This window comes from Glycine max, chromosome 9, assembly GCF_000004515.6.
Source record: "Glycine max cultivar Williams 82 chromosome 9, Glycine_max_v4.0, whole genome shotgun sequence".
NCBI classification, from domain to species: Eukaryota; Viridiplantae; Streptophyta; class Magnoliopsida; order Fabales; family Fabaceae; genus Glycine; species Glycine max.
Window position 1 is genome coordinate 42,015,763 of NC_038245.2, and position 18,956 is coordinate 42,034,718.

The 18,956-nt window shown below is 33.2% G+C and overlaps 1 protein-coding gene across 1 annotated transcript; it reads right to left on the reverse strand.

Moving 5' to 3' along the window:
• Positions 1-7,049: 7,049 nt before the first annotated feature.
• Positions 7,050-17,255, reverse strand: LOC102668761 (uncharacterized). Its single transcript, XM_006587443.4, has 7 exons — positions 17,099-17,255; positions 16,915-17,001; positions 14,704-14,907; positions 13,837-14,001; positions 13,634-13,687; positions 13,393-13,542; positions 7,050-7,476 (listed from the first exon to the last, which is right to left on the reverse strand). Exons 1-7 carry the CDS (start codon positions 17,222-17,224, stop codon positions 7,087-7,089), a joined length of 1,176 nt encoding a protein of 391 aa, XP_006587506.1. The 5' UTR covers positions 17,225-17,255; the 3' UTR covers positions 7,050-7,086.
• Between the last annotated feature and the right edge of the window lie 1,701 nt (positions 17,256-18,956).

An 18,956-nucleotide genomic window follows, 5' to 3' on the forward strand; every position in this document is an offset into this window, starting at 1 on the left:
GATGGAAGTTTCAACTTGTAAGCTACTTCGCCAACCTTATCCGCCACCTGGAAAGGTCTATAGAATCTTGCAGCGAGTTTCTGATGAATTCTTTTTACCACTGATTGTTGTCTATGGGGTCTAAGTTTCAGAAAGACCCATTCTCCAACTTCAAAACACAAGTCCCTCCTCTTCTTGTTAGCATACCTTGTCATTTGTTCCTGAGCTTTGAGCAAGTGGAGTTTGAGTTGATTCAAGGCCTCATCTCTTTCACTCAACTCCAATGCCACAGTAGCCACCTTAGTCTCATTAGACAAAAATCTCAACAATGCAGGAGGTTGTCTCCCATATACCACCTCGAACGGAGTCTTCCCAATAGACACATGAAAGGTAGTGTTGTACCAAAACTCAGCCCAAGGGACCCACAATGACCAAGTCTTTGGATGATCAGAAGCAAAGCATCGTAGATAACTTTCCAGACACCTGTTAACCACCTCTGTTTGACCATCTGTTTCCGGATGATATGCTGAACTCATTTTCAGCTTAGTACCCTGTAACTTGAACAGCTCCATCCAAAAATGACTCACAAATAAAGGATCTCTATCACTGATTATAGAACTTGGAATTCCATGAAGTCTCACCACTTCTTTCACGAAGAGCTCAGCAATTGACTTAGTAGTATATGGATGTTTGAGTAAAACAAAATGACTATACTTAGATAGTCTATCCACAACCACTAACACAGCCGCATAACCCTTTGACTTAGGCAACCCAGTGATAAAGTCTAAGGACAAATCCTCCCACACCCCATTAGGAATAGGTAGAGGCTGTAACAAACCACCAGGAGTAGTAGCACTATATTTTTGTCTCTGACAAACATCACAAGATCTAACATAATCCCTTACACTCCTCTGCATCCCCACCCAATATAAGGAATCTGCCAGTCTTCGGTATGTTCTCAGAAAACCTGAGTGCCCTCCAGCAGGAGTACTATGAAATTCTTCCAATAACCAAGGAATAGAGGGTGATTCGGGGGAGATCACCAACCTGCCATGATAAAGTAAAACTCCATGTTTCACCTGAAACCTAAGTCTAACATTAGGAGACTCCTGCACTTCTTTCAGTAACTTTTGAATGTACGGGTCATTAGTTATTTCATCCAAAATTTTCTGTCTATCAGCCCACAAGGGAAAAGAAATAATAGAATTCATTTCTACCTCACCATGACATCTGGACAGAGCATCAGCAGCTCTATTCTCTAAGCCCGGCTTGTATTTAACTTCAAATTGATAGCCTAGTAGTTTGGCCAACCAACACTGCTGATCTGGAGATGAAACTCTCTGTTGTAAAAAATGCTTCAAGCTTTTATGATCTGTGTGTACAATAAATTCTCTCCCAATAAATAATGTCCCCAGTGCTGAATACAAAGCACAAGGGCCATCAATTCCTTCTCATAGACAGATTTTGCCAGATTCCCATCAGATAAAGCTTTACTGAAGAAAGCAATAGGTCGTCTCTGCTGCATCAGAACAACACCTATACCTCTGCCAGCCACATCACACTCAACTTCAAAAGGTAAATCAAAATTTGGAAGGATTAGCACGGGGGGAGAAGTCATGATCCTCTTCATCTCCTCAAAGGCCTTGACAGCTTTTATTCCCCAAGAAAAATTGTCTTTCTTAGTCAATTCGGTGAGAGGTTTTGCTATTTTACCATAATCCTGGATAAACTTTCTATAATACCCTGTGAGACCCAAAAAACCACGTACCCCCTTCACATTCTTTGGTGTGGGCCATGCAAGAATACACTTCACCTTTTCAGGGTCCACTGCCACACCTTCTCCAGAAATGACATGGCCAAGATAATCAATTTGAGCACAACCAAACCTACACTTTGCTTGATTTGCCACAAAACAATACTCAACTAAAACAGACAAAACCACCCTCAAATGCATTTGGTGTTCCTCGATATCTCTACTGTAAATCAGAATATCATCAAAGAATACCAAGACAAACTTTCTCAAATAAGGCCGAAAAATGTTATTCATGGTGGCTTGGAAGGTAGCTGGGGCATTCATTAGTCCAAAAGGCATTACTAAATATTCATAGTGGCCGTTATGTGTTCTAAATGCCGTTTTAGGGATGTCATCCTCATGCACTCTAATTTGATGATATCCAGATTTTAGATCAATTTTAGAGAACATAGTAGCTCCATATAGTTCATCTAACAACTCATCAACTATAGGGATTGGGTACTTATCTGGTATGGTAGCTTTATTCAAGGCCCTGTAGTCTACACACATCCTCCAGCTCTTGTCTTTCTTCTTGACTAATAAAACAGGACTTGAGAATGAACTCATACTTGGCCGAATGACTCCAGCTTTCAACAGTTCTGACACTTGCTTTTCAATTTCTTCTTTTTGATGATGAGGGTACCTGTAGGGTCTGACATTAATGGCACCATGATCAGGATAAAGATTAATCTGATGCACCTAACTCCTCTCAGGGGGTAGCTGAATGTTGTTTCCAAACACTTCCTAAAATTCTTCTAGTATAGGTTTTAAGCCTTTGGGAACCACTGATTTGGTTGCTTCCATTGACTGTAGATGACCCCACCACCAGCCCAGCTCAGTTCTGCTATGAGTATCCTCCAGATAGGAGTTCAAATAACATTGTCTGACCATCTTGCTGCCTTGACCTTGCAATGTCACCAGCTCATGTTCATAAGAGAATTGCATAGTCATGGCTTTCCAATCCATAATCACATTCCCAAGAGTTCTTAACCAGGCAACTCCTAACACCATATCCATTCCCCCTAGCTCCAACACCAACGCATCCACAATCACTTCAATCCCCCCCATCTGCATATTGACCCCTTTACACACTCCATTAGTTATCAACCTATGACCATCACCAAGCTTGATACTCTTAGCTACTGTAGGTGTGATGACCAGACCCAACGCAGTAGTCACTTTGGGAGAAATGAAATTATGGCTCGCACCACTATCAATCAATACCAATAAATCCACATTATGTATCTTCCCTTCAACCCTCATAGTGTGAGACTCGCCCATGCTCCCCAATACCCCCATCAGCTTACATTCCACTTCCACTTCTTCTTCACTTTCCACCGTCACATCCTTCATGCTTACAATTTCCCCTTCCTTTGTCATGGTTTCACCTTCTCCTAGGATTAGAACCCTAAGAGCTCGTTCTAGACATTTATGAAACGTAGGGTGGTATTTTCCCCCACATTTGAAACACAGACCCTTCGCTCTCCTCTCTTCGAATTCTTCATTGTGGATACTGCGTATTCCCTTCCACCTATCCGTCGTGCCGGAACGCGGACCCCCATCAACTCTGCGAGCTGAGGAAAACAGAGACGAAGTGGAATTTGTGTTGGATCCATTCGGGCCCGTTTTCTGACTCGGGTTTGACCCACCCGACTGAAATGAACGAGTTGCATCCCGGGGTTGAGGTCCCCCTTTTTTCATTAATAACCCGGCCCAATCCTTCTGGCCCACACGTTCGTACCCCCCTTTTTTTACCTCACGATGCTCACCCTCATCATCTTCCTCCTTCAATTCATCTTCAACATCTTTCGCAATTCTCATCATCTCCATCCTATTTCGAGGATTCAGAGTACGTACCCTCCTTCGAATTTGAGGTTTCAATCCACTCATAAAATATCCCAGGTATTGTTCTTCAGGAAGCCTTCCAACTTGTGATGACAACAGCTCAAAAGCTTCTACGAATTCCTCCACACTTCCTTTCTGCCGCAACGTCGAAAGTTCCTCGAACGGATTCTCCAGACGACGTCCTCCGTAACGAGCAATTAACGCTCGCTTCAGATTCTCCCATGACAACTCATCTTCAGTCTCCATCAATAGGTTGAACCAGTGAATAGTTGAACCTTCCATGCTCAGACGAGCCAACTTCACACGCATATCATCCGATGTATCCTGAACATCGAAATAAATTTCGGCCCGTGTAATCCAAGCCACAGGATCATCACCATCAAACAGAGGCAACTTCACCTTCTTCCCGGCGAGGCGAGATTCACTCTGTGCAGAGTCACCAGCAGAGGCTCCCTCCTCTGAAGTGTCCCTTCTCTTTTCGATCTGTTTGCTTAATTCTGCGAGAATCAAGCTTTGTTGCTGCACTTGAAGAGCGAGCTCTTGCAGCGTTGTTGTCACATTCCCCATCTGTGTCTCCAAAGCGTCAACTCGGTCTCCCATCTTAGGCTTCCTTGACATCTACAATCTTCTTCGTTGTGTGAGATTGATCCGGCAGGTCGGACCAATTGATGGGTCTTAATGCACATAAATAGTGATAAAATGGATATAACAGTGTAATATAAGTAATGAAACTGCAATGGTATTGCTGTGAGATACACAATTGCAGGAAGATAAGAGCAGAAAGAAAGAAAGAATAACAAACTGGTAGTAACAACCAATTTCCAAGCACGCAGTGCTCCCAAATCACCTAGAGGTGACCCCACCAAGTCCTAACTGAATTCCCTCCTCTTTATTCCCTTCCAGCAATAGCTATCTATAGTCACTCTCATACGTTCATAGCCACGTCATCATCTTTCATTCCTTTTGTCTTTTTCCTAGTATAAACTCTCCACACCCTTGGCCTAGGCCCCACTTCACTAATCACATTTCTATCAGAGTGGGACCTTGATTTGCCATTAACAGCACAAATTTTTAGTCTAACTATATGTATTTTATACACCAGCCAATCTTATAACATTAATATGTGCCTTATATTTTTCTTTCAATCTTTAATATGATTACATATTTAAAAGTTAAATTTGAAATTATTGATTAAATTAAAATAATCTTATATCGATCGGTTGATTTACACATCCATTTAATCATATAAATAATCTTAACAAAGAAAATCACAACTTTTGTATCTCCTTGTATTTGTATGATTCTTTTTTTTTTCTGGATAAGGGTTAATGAGGATGAGAAGAATTACAGCTTCATTAATAAGCTTGAGAGTTGTCTTCGAGTCGGATTCACAGATCAAGTTACGATTTCCTTCAAGGCAGGCCACACTGATGTCGTGGTAAATGGCTTGAAGCTTAGCATAAATTGGTGTTTGTCAAAACGTCACACGTATACGTATCATAGAAGCCTATAATCAAGCGACCATGAATTTTACGAACCAAGCCACCAAAGCCAGATTTCCCTGGATTCCCATAAGTGTTGCCACATTTAGGGAAAATCAACCTTTAGGGGTCATTCTTTCCCTCCATCTCCATCCCTCTTTATCTTCTTCTCTCCCCACTAATCCCAAGTGTAAAGTCTTTCATGACAATGAAAGACTAAATTCTCCATTATTGAGAGCCTAACAACCATACGCTCATGATATAATTTCTTTCCTACTCTCTACTTAATGCTATTTTAACTTTTACTGTCTCTTTTCTATACTTAATTTTACTGATTGTGGTTTGATCACTCATATTTATGTATCTGTTTTGGGATTTAGGCATTGAGAAATGTTTATTTTCAAAGAATTGAGAAAAAGCATATAAATGATTCATGTCTAAGGATAAAATGATATTGTTTAACCTCTTTTTATGCATATCTCTGTCTAATGCAATTTAACTAGTTTATTTTCTTAAGGGATTAGGAGAGAGATTAGGTGAATTAGGGTTGGGATTAGAGTATCAGAGTAATTATGAATAATAATTGAAATAATATTAAATAAAGAAAAATCATTAGCATTACATCGAGAGTAATTTTGGTAGTCTAGGCCCATCATATTCGCATTCTAAATCAAACATCACATCATAACTCTCTAAGTCTTTATTTTTCTTGCTCTTGTATGTTTTAGATAATTAGTTTAGTTTGATTTACTTTTAATTTTTCATCTATCAACCCTTTAATTTCATTCATTAATTGCTGTAAAATTTGGATTCTTGGAGCAGTTTGATGCATTTGCCAATCGTTCAACACAGATCAAACAAGTTATAGATTGGGTTGAGAAGGGTCACGTGTAGTATTACTTTGTCGGAGAACACTTCACTATTCCGAGCTTTCCAAATGAACCAGTAGGAAATAGGAAAGAGGATCCCGAAGTAGATTTGAGCATGTCTCTTAAGCCAACTCGAACTGTCCTCGTCGTGATCATGAACATGAACATCTAGATTCAGGAGGTCCCAAATCTTTGTTGCCTTTGGACAATCGAGGAGAAGATGAAAATTAAAATCGATTGTCATCACTAGCAATATGTTTGTTAGTACGAAACAAATTTGTTGGAAGACCTCGATTGTCATCCGGGATGTCAGAATTAAGGAATAAGCTTTGGACTTCATCTTTTAACCAATCAGTAGCAACAATGCTGACATTGTCCCAACACCAACAGTTGTTGACCCGCAAATCTTTTATAGAAATATTAACATCATGAACATTCACCTCAACATCAACCAATTCTTTCCAAATGATACCTTTGGTAGACCAACAGCCATACCAAAGTGATAGATCGATCCCCTTGACCAGCCTGGAATATGTATCCAGGTTCAAGAACCCCTACTGCTTTGATTACAGACGATCAAGTGCAAGAGGAGCCAAGAAATTCACGTCTATGAAAAATTGAATTACCAAGGCTTAGTAGGATCTTGAATAGCCGTCCAAATGTGTTTTCCCAGCATATCAATATGCCTCTCCCTAGTGGGTCTGACCCCAAGGTCACCTTTGTTTTTTGGTTGACAAATAATTTTCCAATTGACCCAATGGGATGAGAAAGAACCCAAATGAATCTTTTAGTAGCAACATCAAGAGAGCCTCAAATATCTTGAGGCAACCAGATGTTTTGCATGATATAAGTGGGAATAGAGTTTAAAACCGACTTTTAAAGAGTGACCCTCCCAGCTCTATTGAGGAGTTTCAATTTCCACCCTACAAAAGGAGAATTCACCTTGTCCAAAATAAAGGAAAAATGACTCCCTTTTTTTTACTGCATTTATTCTAAGTTTATAAAAAAAGAGTTTTGCTGACATCATGTAAGTTTAATATAATATTGTGCTGAATGTGAAGTACGCTTTATGGATAATAAACTGAACATTTATTGAAAATGGATGTAATTATAAATTTAGTTATACACCACATTGGCCGCCAGGACCACCAAAGAGAAAAGCTTGCCTAAATTGAGCCCCTTGATCTCCATGATACAACAAATCATAGCAATCTGAACTGGTGTCACAATATGACTTCATGTCTATAGGATTCACATCAAGTTCCCTAAATTTTGAATCCACAATTTGAAGTCTTGCAAAGAAACCTGAGTTAGGAAATGAAGTCTTTGGCAATTTTCCAGTACCCATTGGAGGACTTCCAATATTAGGGGGTCCATAAGCTTCACCTCCAAATTTAATCAAAGATGATCCTTTGCGTAAGTGAGTGAATATTTCCTTTGGCCAATACCCAACATCTTCACTTCCATCACTTCCTTCTACATGCAACCACCAATGGCCTGATACTGAATCCTACACATATTTAAGCAATCACACATGGCAAGTTAATTAGTGATAACAATTGGACACAAAAATTAAACTCACAAACACACACTCACTTACACAACGAAAGATAAAATGAGAGAACAAATAAATTTTACACAAACTCACTCACACACAAAGGAGGAAGAGACTTGAATTTCACAAACTAAAATTGATTTCACTCATACTCCAAGTGTTACATGATGGTGGCCTTTTATAGGCAAGTAAATGGCAGTGCAACAAAAAATAATTGTGGTGCAATCCAATTAGCTACTAGAAGTTTCTACATGTTTCTTTCTAGGTGGGTGGAGAAAAATCTTGAAAGTGAAATTGCTAGTAGCTTTTCCACTCTTCCAATAGTGGTGCTATTATTTTTAAAAGTTTGATTTAGATATTTTTTTAACTGACATTGCCTCCCTTAAATCAAGCTTGTATCATTTGAGCATTTTCTTTAGCTTGTAAAATAACTCGGTCTTCAACGGCTTCATAAAAATATCTGCTACTTGCTCCTCAGTCGGACAATAATTAATCTATACTTCTTTGTCCACTATCAACTCTCGTATCTTGTGAAACCGAATATCAATATGCTTAGATCTCCCATGGAATACCAAATTTTTACTTAATGCAATTGTCGAATTGTTATCGCAAAATATTATTTAGGAGTATTCTACTGATGATACATCTCTTCTAAAATTCTTCTAAGTCATACTGCTTGTGTGACACGATTGTTTTCTGCAATATATTCTACTTTTGTCGTTGAAAGTACAACTATTAGTTGTTTCTTTGAGGACCATGATATTGCATATCTCCTATCCAATCAATGATTGTATATCCAACAAGCTTTACATGATTGTTCTTAGCATAAAAAATTTTCAATAGTTAGAGTACCTTTGATATATCTAAGAATTCTTTTAGCTCCTTGCAAAATGACTAACGCGTGGCTCCTCCATGAATCTGCTAAGCAAACTGACTCCAAAGATAATATTTTATCTTGTTGCAACCAAATATCTCAAACTTCCAATCAAACTCTTATATAGAGTTGCATCCACCATTTTGCCTTCAACATCTCTTGTCAGCTTCAGCTTTTCTTCAACTAGTGTGGAAACAAGCTTTAAATTATCCATCTAGAATTTCTTTAGAAAATCACGTGCATACTTTCTCTAGGAGATGAAAATCCCATCATCTCGTTGATTAACCTCAATGCCAAAAAAATAGGACATTAAGCCTAAATTTGTCATCTCAAAACAGCTTATCATAGCCTCCTTGAATTCTACAATCAACTTTGAATTGTTGCCAGTGAAGATTAGATCATCAACATAAAGACGCACAATGAGAATATCTCCATGATCGATAGATTTGACATATAATGTGTGCTCATAAGGACATCTTTCAAAGCCATTATGAACAAACTAGGAATTGATCTTCTTATACCTTGCTTTTGGTGCCTGTTTCAACCCATACAAAGTCTTCTTTAACCTGTAGACTTTGTCTTCCTTTCCTTCAATAACATATTCTGCAAGCTGCTTAATACATCTTCTTCCAGAACACCATTTAGAAATGCATATTTTACATCCATCTGATATATCTTCCAACTATTTTGAGTCGAAAGGGAAATGATCATGCGAATAGTGTCTAACCTTGCAACATGAACAAATACTTCAAAGTAATCAATACCTGGTTTTTGTTTATAACCTTTCGCAACCAACCTTGCTTTGAAGCGATCAATTTCTCCTTTAGGATTGTACTTAGTCTTGTGTACCCACTTTACTCCAATTGACCTTTTGTTTGTTGGCAAGCCCACCAACTCCCACGTGTCATTCTTCTTAATAGCACGAATCTCATTATCCATTGTCTTTCTCCAATTCTCGCCACTTGAGGCTCTTCAAAAGTAACTGGATCACAGTCTGGAAATAAAGCAAAATTTGTAATCTCTTCATCAAATGAATTATTGTCATTAAACATGACACAGTCTTGCAATCTAGCTGGGAGTTGAGGATTCCTCTATGGCCTCTTGGATGATTCTGGCTTATCAGGTGTTGGATCTAGTAGCCTTTCATCATTTTCTTCATGGTTGTCAACGATCACCACCGACTCCTGTTGAGACTTTAAAGACCAATCCCACATGTCTTTCTCATCAACTTCATGTCTCTGCTTATAATCAAATTCTGTCTCTGGATTATAAAGCTTGTAGGCTTTTGACTTTGTGTTGTGGCCAATGAAAATACACTTTTCTCCTTTATCATCCAATTTCTTCCTAAGTTGATCTGGAACATGTGCATATGCTATACACCCAAAAACTTTAAGATGTTTGATTAATGGTCGCCTTCCACTCTAGGCTTCTTTTGGCATCTTGTCATGAACACTCTTAGTCGGGCACCTATTCAAAGTGTAGACAATGGTAGCAACTACTTCTGCCCAGAACTTCTTAGGCATTTTCTTGGCCTTCAACATGTACCTCACTATATCCATGATTGTTCTATTCTTCCTTTCAGTTACTTCATTCTGCTAAGGCGTGTATCTTGTTGTTAATTAATGTTGATTTCCATGTTGCTCAAAGAAATTTTTGCAAGCGAGATATTCTTTTCCTTTGTCAGTTCAGAGTACTTTGATTTTGCACCCACTTTGCTTCTCTGCGAACGCCTTGAAAGTCTTAAAAGCATCACAAGCTTCTAATTTCTGCTTAAATAAATATACACACATCTTTCTACTACAGTCATCGATGAAAGTGATAAAGTATCTGCTACCTCCAGGTGTTGGAATCTTAACTGAGCACAAATTTGAGTGAACTATCTTGAGTAGCTTTCTTGCCCTCCAAGATTTTCTGATTGGAAATGAATCTTTGTGCTTCTTTCCAATTTCACATGTCTTGCACACTCCATTAGGAACATTCACAATAGGCAAACCAAAAACAAGTTCTTTTCTTGATAGATAATTTAATCCGAAAAAATAAAAATGGACAAAGCGCATATGCCATAACCAGTCATCATTTGGAATAACTGAACTTAAGCAATAAAGTTTTTCATGATGAATTTTTAAAGGGAATAGGCAGTTAGGAATCATCTTTACCTTGGCGACGAATCTTCCATTTTTGTCAATCAATGTGCAATAGCCCTGATGAATCATCATGTTAAAACCCTTCTCTAACAATTGTCTCATACTTAATAAGTTGTGATGAAGTCCAGGAGCATAGAAAAACATTAGAGATGAAATTTTGTGAACCATCCTCCAACTTGATCGTGATTTGGCCTTTTCGCAAAATAGGAATATTTGCGTTGTTTCCAAATTTGACGGTATTACCATTTTGTCTAAAGAAGAAAATAAATCTTTCTTCTCACACATATGAATACTACAACCAGTATCTAAATACCCGATATTTTCATCCTCCTAAAAATTATTATTAGCTAAAAATAAACTTTGTTGGGCATTAGAATTCTCACCCGAATTTTGACTTTCTACAACATTTTCCTATTATTTGAGTCTACAGTCTGCAACTCTATGCCTGAACTTTCCATAGATGAAGCAATTAAAATTCGCCCGACCTTGGTAATTGTTACCTTGACCTCATCCTCGGTTTGCAACACCAAAATTACCTGCACCTCTTCCTTCGTTAAAAGCTCGAAAATTATTGTCTCTTCCTTGATTGAAATTTATGCATCCTCTGCTTCTATAATTTCCTTGACCTCTGTCTTTGAAATATCCTTTTCCCCCATTGTCAAAATTTCCTCAGCCTCTAGCTTCTGCTCCTTGGCTGGATTCAACTACATTCACTTGACTCTTCAATGCTTCTTCACTTACTTTTCCTGTCTTCTTTAAAATTCTACTCACGTGGCTCTTTCGATACTACCCTACAACTTTGCTACAGTCATGGTATTTGTGTCATGGGACTCGATTATCGTAGTCTCCACATGATCGTACTTCATTGGCATGGTGCATAGAATTTTATCTATCACCTCATCTTATTGACAATATTTGTAATATGTGAAAAATATTGTTCTACAGATTCAGAGTCAAACATTTCGTACCTTTCATATTCTCTTCACAGAGATTACAACTTCGATTTTTGGGCCTTTTCTACTCCCTTGTAAGACAACTTCAAGATATTCCATGCTTCTTTTGTTGTTTTTGGCATTTATGATTTTTTCTGAAAATTGAAAAATCTACCACTTGTTGAATTTGTGACAGCGCCACCTGGTCTCTCCTCCAAGAGGTATCATCAGCTCCTTCAACTAGTCACATCTCAACAAAACTTCAAAGATTGTGAGCTCTCAAATGTGCTCTCATCAAAGCCTCCCACTAGTAAAAATCTAATTTCTCATCTAGTTTGGGACTAGACCAAAACAATGTTGTAATTGGTAGTCATCTCTCTCTCAATTGTATCAACTCTATTTTTTAACACTAAATCAGAATGCTCTTGTTCCTCACACAGTCACTTTTTTTTCACTCACTACCACTAAAGCTTTCTAGCTTTGATACCAATTATTGACAATTGGACACAAAAATTAAACTCAAACACACACTTACTTACACAGTAAAATATAAAGTGAGAAATCAAATAAATTCTACACAAACTCATTCACACAAGGGAGGAAAATACTTGAAATTCACAAACTAAAATTGATTTCACTTATACTCCAAATGTTACATGATAGGCAAGCAAATGGCACTGCAGTCCAATTAGCTACTAGAAATTTCTACATGTTTCTTTCTAAGCGGGTGAAGAAAAATCGTGGAAGTAACATTGCTAGTAGTTTCTCGACTCTTCCAATAGCGATGCTATTATTTTTAAAAGCTTGGTTTAAATATTTTTTAAAACCAACAATTACTATATATCACACGAGACCAATGACAATTAAGACAACAACAAAAAAAAGTTAAACAGGTCAAATTATTTTCTGTAGTTTTAATTATATTTTAACTTATCTATTTATATTTGTTGATAATTTTCTAGTTATAAATAATAAGATTATGTACTAAATTGACAAATTGAAGACAGTGGTTTAAGGTATATAAGGTCTAAATATTATAAACAAATTGCAAATAATAAATCACAAAAATAGTTTATGCACGCATATGCATGCATGATGCATATTGTATGTAGTTTTTATTTTATTTTAATACTAACCGTTAACGTTTGGTGGCAAAAAAAGTATACAAGCATGATGCATATTGTAGCTTTATTTATTTTAATAATTTTAATTATAGTCTATTTACATTTAGGGTTAAATATTTTTTTAATCTTTTAAAATATTTGAAAACGTTGATTTTAATCCCTATAAAAGCTAAATACATTTTTATTCCCTATATTTACCTAAATGATATGATTTTAGTAGTTTAATTATCAGACATTAAAAACATGTATTTTTCGATAAATACGGGGACTAGAAATATATTATTTTTTAAAGGAATTAAAATTAATTTTTCTAAATATGTTGTTCAGAGGCCAAAAACATATTTTACTTTTATATCAATTTAATAATATATTTATCTATCTATTTATATATAAAAGCTTTTATAAAAGTTATATTACAGGATTTTTTTTTCTAAGCTTTTAAATTATTTCAATTTATTACATCATTTAATTTTCCTTCATTATTAATTGTTCATTTATTTTATTCGTAAGTTTCTTGACCTTTTAATGTCTTCATCTCTTTATTTTTAATATTTTTCTTAATTTTATAAATTATACTTTTTTTTACAACTTTAGAAAATTAAAATAGGATTTTGAATATTATATGTAAAAGAACAAAAGATAAAATAAATTTACAATGCAAAAAGGTGGAAATGATATTTAATCAAAATTATATTTTTTATTCAGTTAATAAAAATAATGAAATATATATATATATATATATATATATATCATGGAATTGATATATATGAATTCTCTAAAAGTGTGTTAAAATTTACCTGTGTCACTTTGATAGCAATATAGTCTTTGCCATCTAATCCACCTGTAAATGAGGGTTCAATGGTTTGTCCTAAGGTAATACGAGGATGCACTTGCACAAAACCTGGGCAGATAGCATCAAAACATCCGGTTTTTTTAAAATTATCCCCCTGCATGCAGAGTATACATATCTTATTAATCACAACAACTGACGTACGACGACTCATTAATAATAATACATTAACACGACGAATTTCTTACTGTCCAAAAGCTAGCGAGATGTGGCTTATCGTCTCCATATACTCTGGGATTAACCTGTTACATTAGGTAATCAATAAAGTAGATTAATATATCAAATTTACAAGAGAATAGATATGAACACACACACATATATATATAAGAGAGAAACATCCTTTCTTTAATAATAATATCATAAAAAAAACTATATATACTAATTAACTCACACCGACTCCGACTTGAATACTGTTAAGTTCTGAAAGAGGACCATTTTGAAGCCAAATCTGGGAAAGGCTATATTGGGTCCCTTGCACCAATAGATTATCACTGGCGCTGATCCATGCACTTGCTCCGTGATAGGTTGTACTTGGAGTTGTCTCAAGGGTAGCAAACTAAAGAATATATAATTTTAATTATTAATTCTTATTTAATAAATATAAAATTTTGATTTTACACATAAATGATATGAAAAAAAATAAAAAAAATGATACATATGATAGTCATAATCCTAATGAGAGAATTTTAGAATAAGATAAATATCTAAATTTTATTGGTTATTCAAAATGAGATTGTTTAATTCCATTTTTAATTAAGTCAATTAGACAAACCCTGCACCATTATTCAGATCAGACATGCTTATATGATGTAAATTCATTTTTAATGTCATTTAATCTAACTTTCAGCTTATTTAAAAGTCTCTTTTGCAATAAGACATCTAAAAATGATGTAAATTTACCCTTCAACGAGCATATAGACTTTAGGTCCACATACAAATTAATATTAAAAAAAGATAAATAAATATATGATTTTAATATATTGTAACAATTTCAATATAATAATAATGATAAGAAGAGGAAAAAAAATTATTTATATTTAATTACTTAAATAAACTAGTCTGTTAGCCCTAAAAAAACTTTTTAAATGGGATAGAGTTGGATTTTTTAAACAAATAAACTAACCTGCTCATAAATGAAAGATGCTAATAATTAATAAGTATATAATATCACAATCAAATAACATTCAGACACATTTTATACTCAAAATTTCCACAATCAAAGAATAAAATATGATCAATTAATAATTTATCCACTTACATGTTGATAGGGGTTCCGGGAATATTGACGAAAATTTTCAGGTTGTGATTCTGAAAAATTATAGTTGATTTCTTGCCTCAGTTTTAGCATGCGAATAGGCACTTTTCCTGAAGGGCATCCTTTGTTGGAATTATGAATTTGAAAAGTTTTTTCCATGAACGGCAGTCTGGTTTGCATCGTGTACCTTGAGAAAGTCGGATTAAGCTACCTTGCGAAAGCATAGAGAAAGGTTAAATTGAATATATAGAAGAAATAATTTCAAGAGTAAATAGTACATGCGTCGAAAATAGAAAAAGTTTCTACATTTTATTGAATTTAATTTACGAAAAAGTCATTTTTAACTTAATTTTTCCTTTACTAATAACGTAAATATCGCTTACATTATATGTGTATAGAAATTCTACTCAAGATATAATTTAGTGGAGAACACATGAAATGTATGAAAAAAAAACTTGTGTTCAATTCTAGCTTAATACATCCTAAGAGATGGACAATGAGTGACCGGTCAGTCCAAGGGTAAGGTTATTTTGCGTGAAGTCCTGTAGTTAATCCTGCATGTAGGCGAAAGGATGCCGACTACACATTTGGAAATAAAAAAAATTCTCATTAACTCATTTAATTCTTTAAATTTTGAATAAAAAACAATAATACTCTTCTTTAATCCTATAAATCAATAAACATTCTTTTAAATTTTAACTCTTCTTCTCTTTCCTTCTTTTTCTCTCAAAATAACTTTTTCCTTCTCTTAGTCTAACAGTACACCATCTCTCTGTCTCTCTCTCTGACTTTGTAATTATTTTTTGTATTTTTGGTATTTTTATCAAATAGCCTAACATTGATAGGCTTTATTATTAATTGAAAAAGAAATGTTACACAAAATTGATTACAATAATTTAATAAATGACTTTGCATCACAAAATTGATTACAATAATTTAATAAATGACTTTGCATCTCAAAAAATCTGAAAAATTAATTTTAAATAAAATATGAATGATTTTATTAAATATTTTATTAGTTTAGAAAAAAGCCTAGTTTTTTTGTCAAAAAAAGTCTCATTTCCAAACTCGCTTCAGGCCTAGCAATATGTTGGGTCAACTTTGAATGAGTGTGACTAAGTTCCAACAAGATAATTAATTTTATTAAAGTTTATTTAATTAAATGTGTTAGTTTTATGTCATTCAAAAAATCTTTTAGGTCTAACATATAATACCATATATAAGAAAACCATAAAAGAATATCTATTGTTAGGATTATTTTTATATTAAATTTGTTATAATACATTAAAAATTTGAATTTATTTATCTTTTTAAATGTTAATCATATTGATCCACCTAAAAAGTCAAACTAAAATTTATAATTTAATTTATTTATAAATTGATCTTATTTAAATGGTTTATTGTAAAATATATTTTTAAATAAGTTATCAGAAATATTATATTAAACCTTAAAATATGTTTAAGTTAACTTTTTTAAACAAATAAGTTAGATTTGTGTACAATAAATAAAAAAAATACTCGGGAATATTAAAATCCACTGTTAGTCTCTCCTCATCCATTCTAGAGATAAAGTGACAAGTATATGTTGACATAATAAATAATAATATTTCAAAACATATGGATAATGTTGGTCAGTAATTTAATTAATGTCAATTTAATATATTGTTTGGGTCATATATCATAATCAAAATTATTAAATTTCAAAAACATGAAAATCAAATTATATTTAAAAAATTAAAGACCAAAATTGCACATTCTTAAAATTCTTTATGTTCGCTTTCCATCTCTTCTTTAGTTCTCTCTCCACCTCGATCTCTTTCTATCCCTTTTCTCTATTCAAATAAAAAATAATAATATAAAAATAAAAGAAATTTGATTATGTTATCACAACATTGTTTAGAAAGAAAGGAATTTATTTTTTTTTTTAATCAAAATACAAATTTTTGAAAATGAAAGAATTTGATTAGTTTATCTAAACAAAAGAATGGAGGAATTCTCTTTGAAGCAATTTTGAATCTTAAAACCTTAAATTCTTTAGAGTTCTCAAATATCCAAACGCACGCTCAAGTAATTCAATGAATATTTGCGTACAGCAAAATGCACATACTAAATTATTCCACTAAACACAACCATCATTTAGTAATCGCATTACATCAATTTAATGGATGAACAAGTCAATTTACATATTATTTAGCTGGTGAGAGCATTATTTACCTGGATTTTGTGGTTTTTCAACAAACGATGTTTAAAAGCTGGTTGCTTGTATATACCGATGCACTCAAAGTCACTGTTCATTGTAGGCTGTGCAAGTAAACAAAATGACAATGGAAGCACATTTATTAACAACGGATTCAAAAACATACTTTAAAACATTCAAAAAAAGTTAAAATTATAGTACAAGAATGCTCTTCAAATTTAGTGATCTGGTAAAACTCTGTTGCATATCTGGTAGATTTTTGCTCCTTGCATCAACTTCGTAGTATGATATGCTCATACCAAGAAATAAAAGGAGAATCAACGCCATCAAATTAACAAAGCAAATCGTTTTTCAATATTTGTATATTTCTTTCTGTTGTGTGTGCCTATTTATATATATATATGTGTGTGTGTGTAAAAAGGTAAAATTGTTGCATTTAAGGATATTCAGTAGTATTCAAAGAAAGTTAATAAAAAAATACAGAAAACTGAGTTAAAAAATTTAATAAGTTCATGAATGAGTTTGACGAAAGTTAAGGATATCATAAATGACATTAAATAATTTATGGAAAAGCAATCGTAATGATACTCCCCTCCATTTACGTAAATTCACACACACACACAAATCATATTAATTAATACGAAAAAAAAATACTAGCTCCTTCTCATAACTATTGATTTTTTTAACCATGATATTTATACCAAATAATCATAACTAAGAGAGTTTTAGTATAATATTAGTTCCGTAAATTTTTATTAATAATAGAGAAAATGTTATCTTAAAAAATGAACTTAGAGTCTTATTTAACAATAAAATTAATTTCTAAGGTAAAAATTATTTCTATTAATATATATTATTTTACTCATATCACTCGTCGATGTAAAATTTTAAATATGTCTGAAAAAGCTTTTTTTTTTTTACAAAAAATGTGATTCATGATAAATAGTCAAGGATAAGATGGAAAAAAATATTTCATGCTTTAATTTTTTGTATTATAAATAACAACCAAAATGGGATATTTTTTCTGGCTTAAATATAAATTTATTCATATAAGTTTTTATTTCTTTAAAAAATTTGGTCTAGTCCTCATAAGTTCATGTTTTAGGGACTAAATTTGAAAAAAAGTAAAAAACTTACGTGAATTGAAACTGAAAAAAATAATTATATGGATCAAAATTACGAAAAACACAAACTTTAAGAAAATAAATGTTTTTTTCCCCTAAATGTCAAACAAACAAGGTCGGACCGAGTATTTTCGTAAAATCGTTTTATGTATTAAGTTATTTGTTGTTTTTTTTTTCTCTTTGTGAAAAAAATTCAAACATATTTTTTTATAGGAGGAAGTAATTATAAAGATAAAGATAATATTAAAATAATTAAATGCATTAAATGAAAATTAAAATGTTTATTACGGAAAACACAAATCATTTAAAAGTAACTGTTTTTTTTAATAATTTAAAGCATTTAATAAAATGTAATAAACGCTCTAAATTAACAAGTGCCTATGATTTGGAAGTATCTAATAATAATTTATTAAATTTTTGTAATTAATTAAATAATAAACATGCTAATATTTATTTTGTATTTTTAATATATTATCTCATTTCCGTATCTTTCCAAGTTTTAATCTTTTTTATGTAAAAATAATTAGAATTTAAAAGTGTATTTAATATTCTTTTCTCAAATATTATATGATTCGAATAAGATTATCTCCAGAGAAAAAATACTTCTTATCTAAACAAAAATAAATAAATATGAAAGATCAAGGTACTAAATAACACTAATATAAACGGATATTTAACATTAGTTAAAATTAGAATTTTACATTGGTTCTAAGATCAACGTAGATCTTACTTATGTAGAATGTGAGACCTTTTTTTTATGATTTGTAGAATGTGAAACTTTTTAACATCAGACATTGAACCTAAGTAGAAAAACATTTTCTTACATATGTTAAAATTACAATTAATGTAGAAAAATGTCACTTTCCACATCTATTATATGTAATGTTCTTAAGAATTGGACAAATTATTAAACCAATCAAGACATTGGTATAAAA

Excerpts from the sequence above, each read along its gene's own strand:
- LOC102668761 (XM_006587443.4), bottom strand. The coding sequence starts at position 17,224 with ATGGCGTTGATTCTCCTTTTATTTCTTGGTATGAGCATATCATACTAC. Across the intron at positions 13,688-13,836 it reads GTATTCAAGTCGGAGTCGGT|GTTAATCCCAGAGTATATGG; the intron begins GTGAGTTAATTA and ends CTAATGTAACAG. Across the intron at positions 7,477-13,392 it reads TTGCTATCAAAGTGACACAG|GATTCAGTATCAGGCCATTG; the intron begins GTAAATTTTAAC and ends AAATATGTGTAG.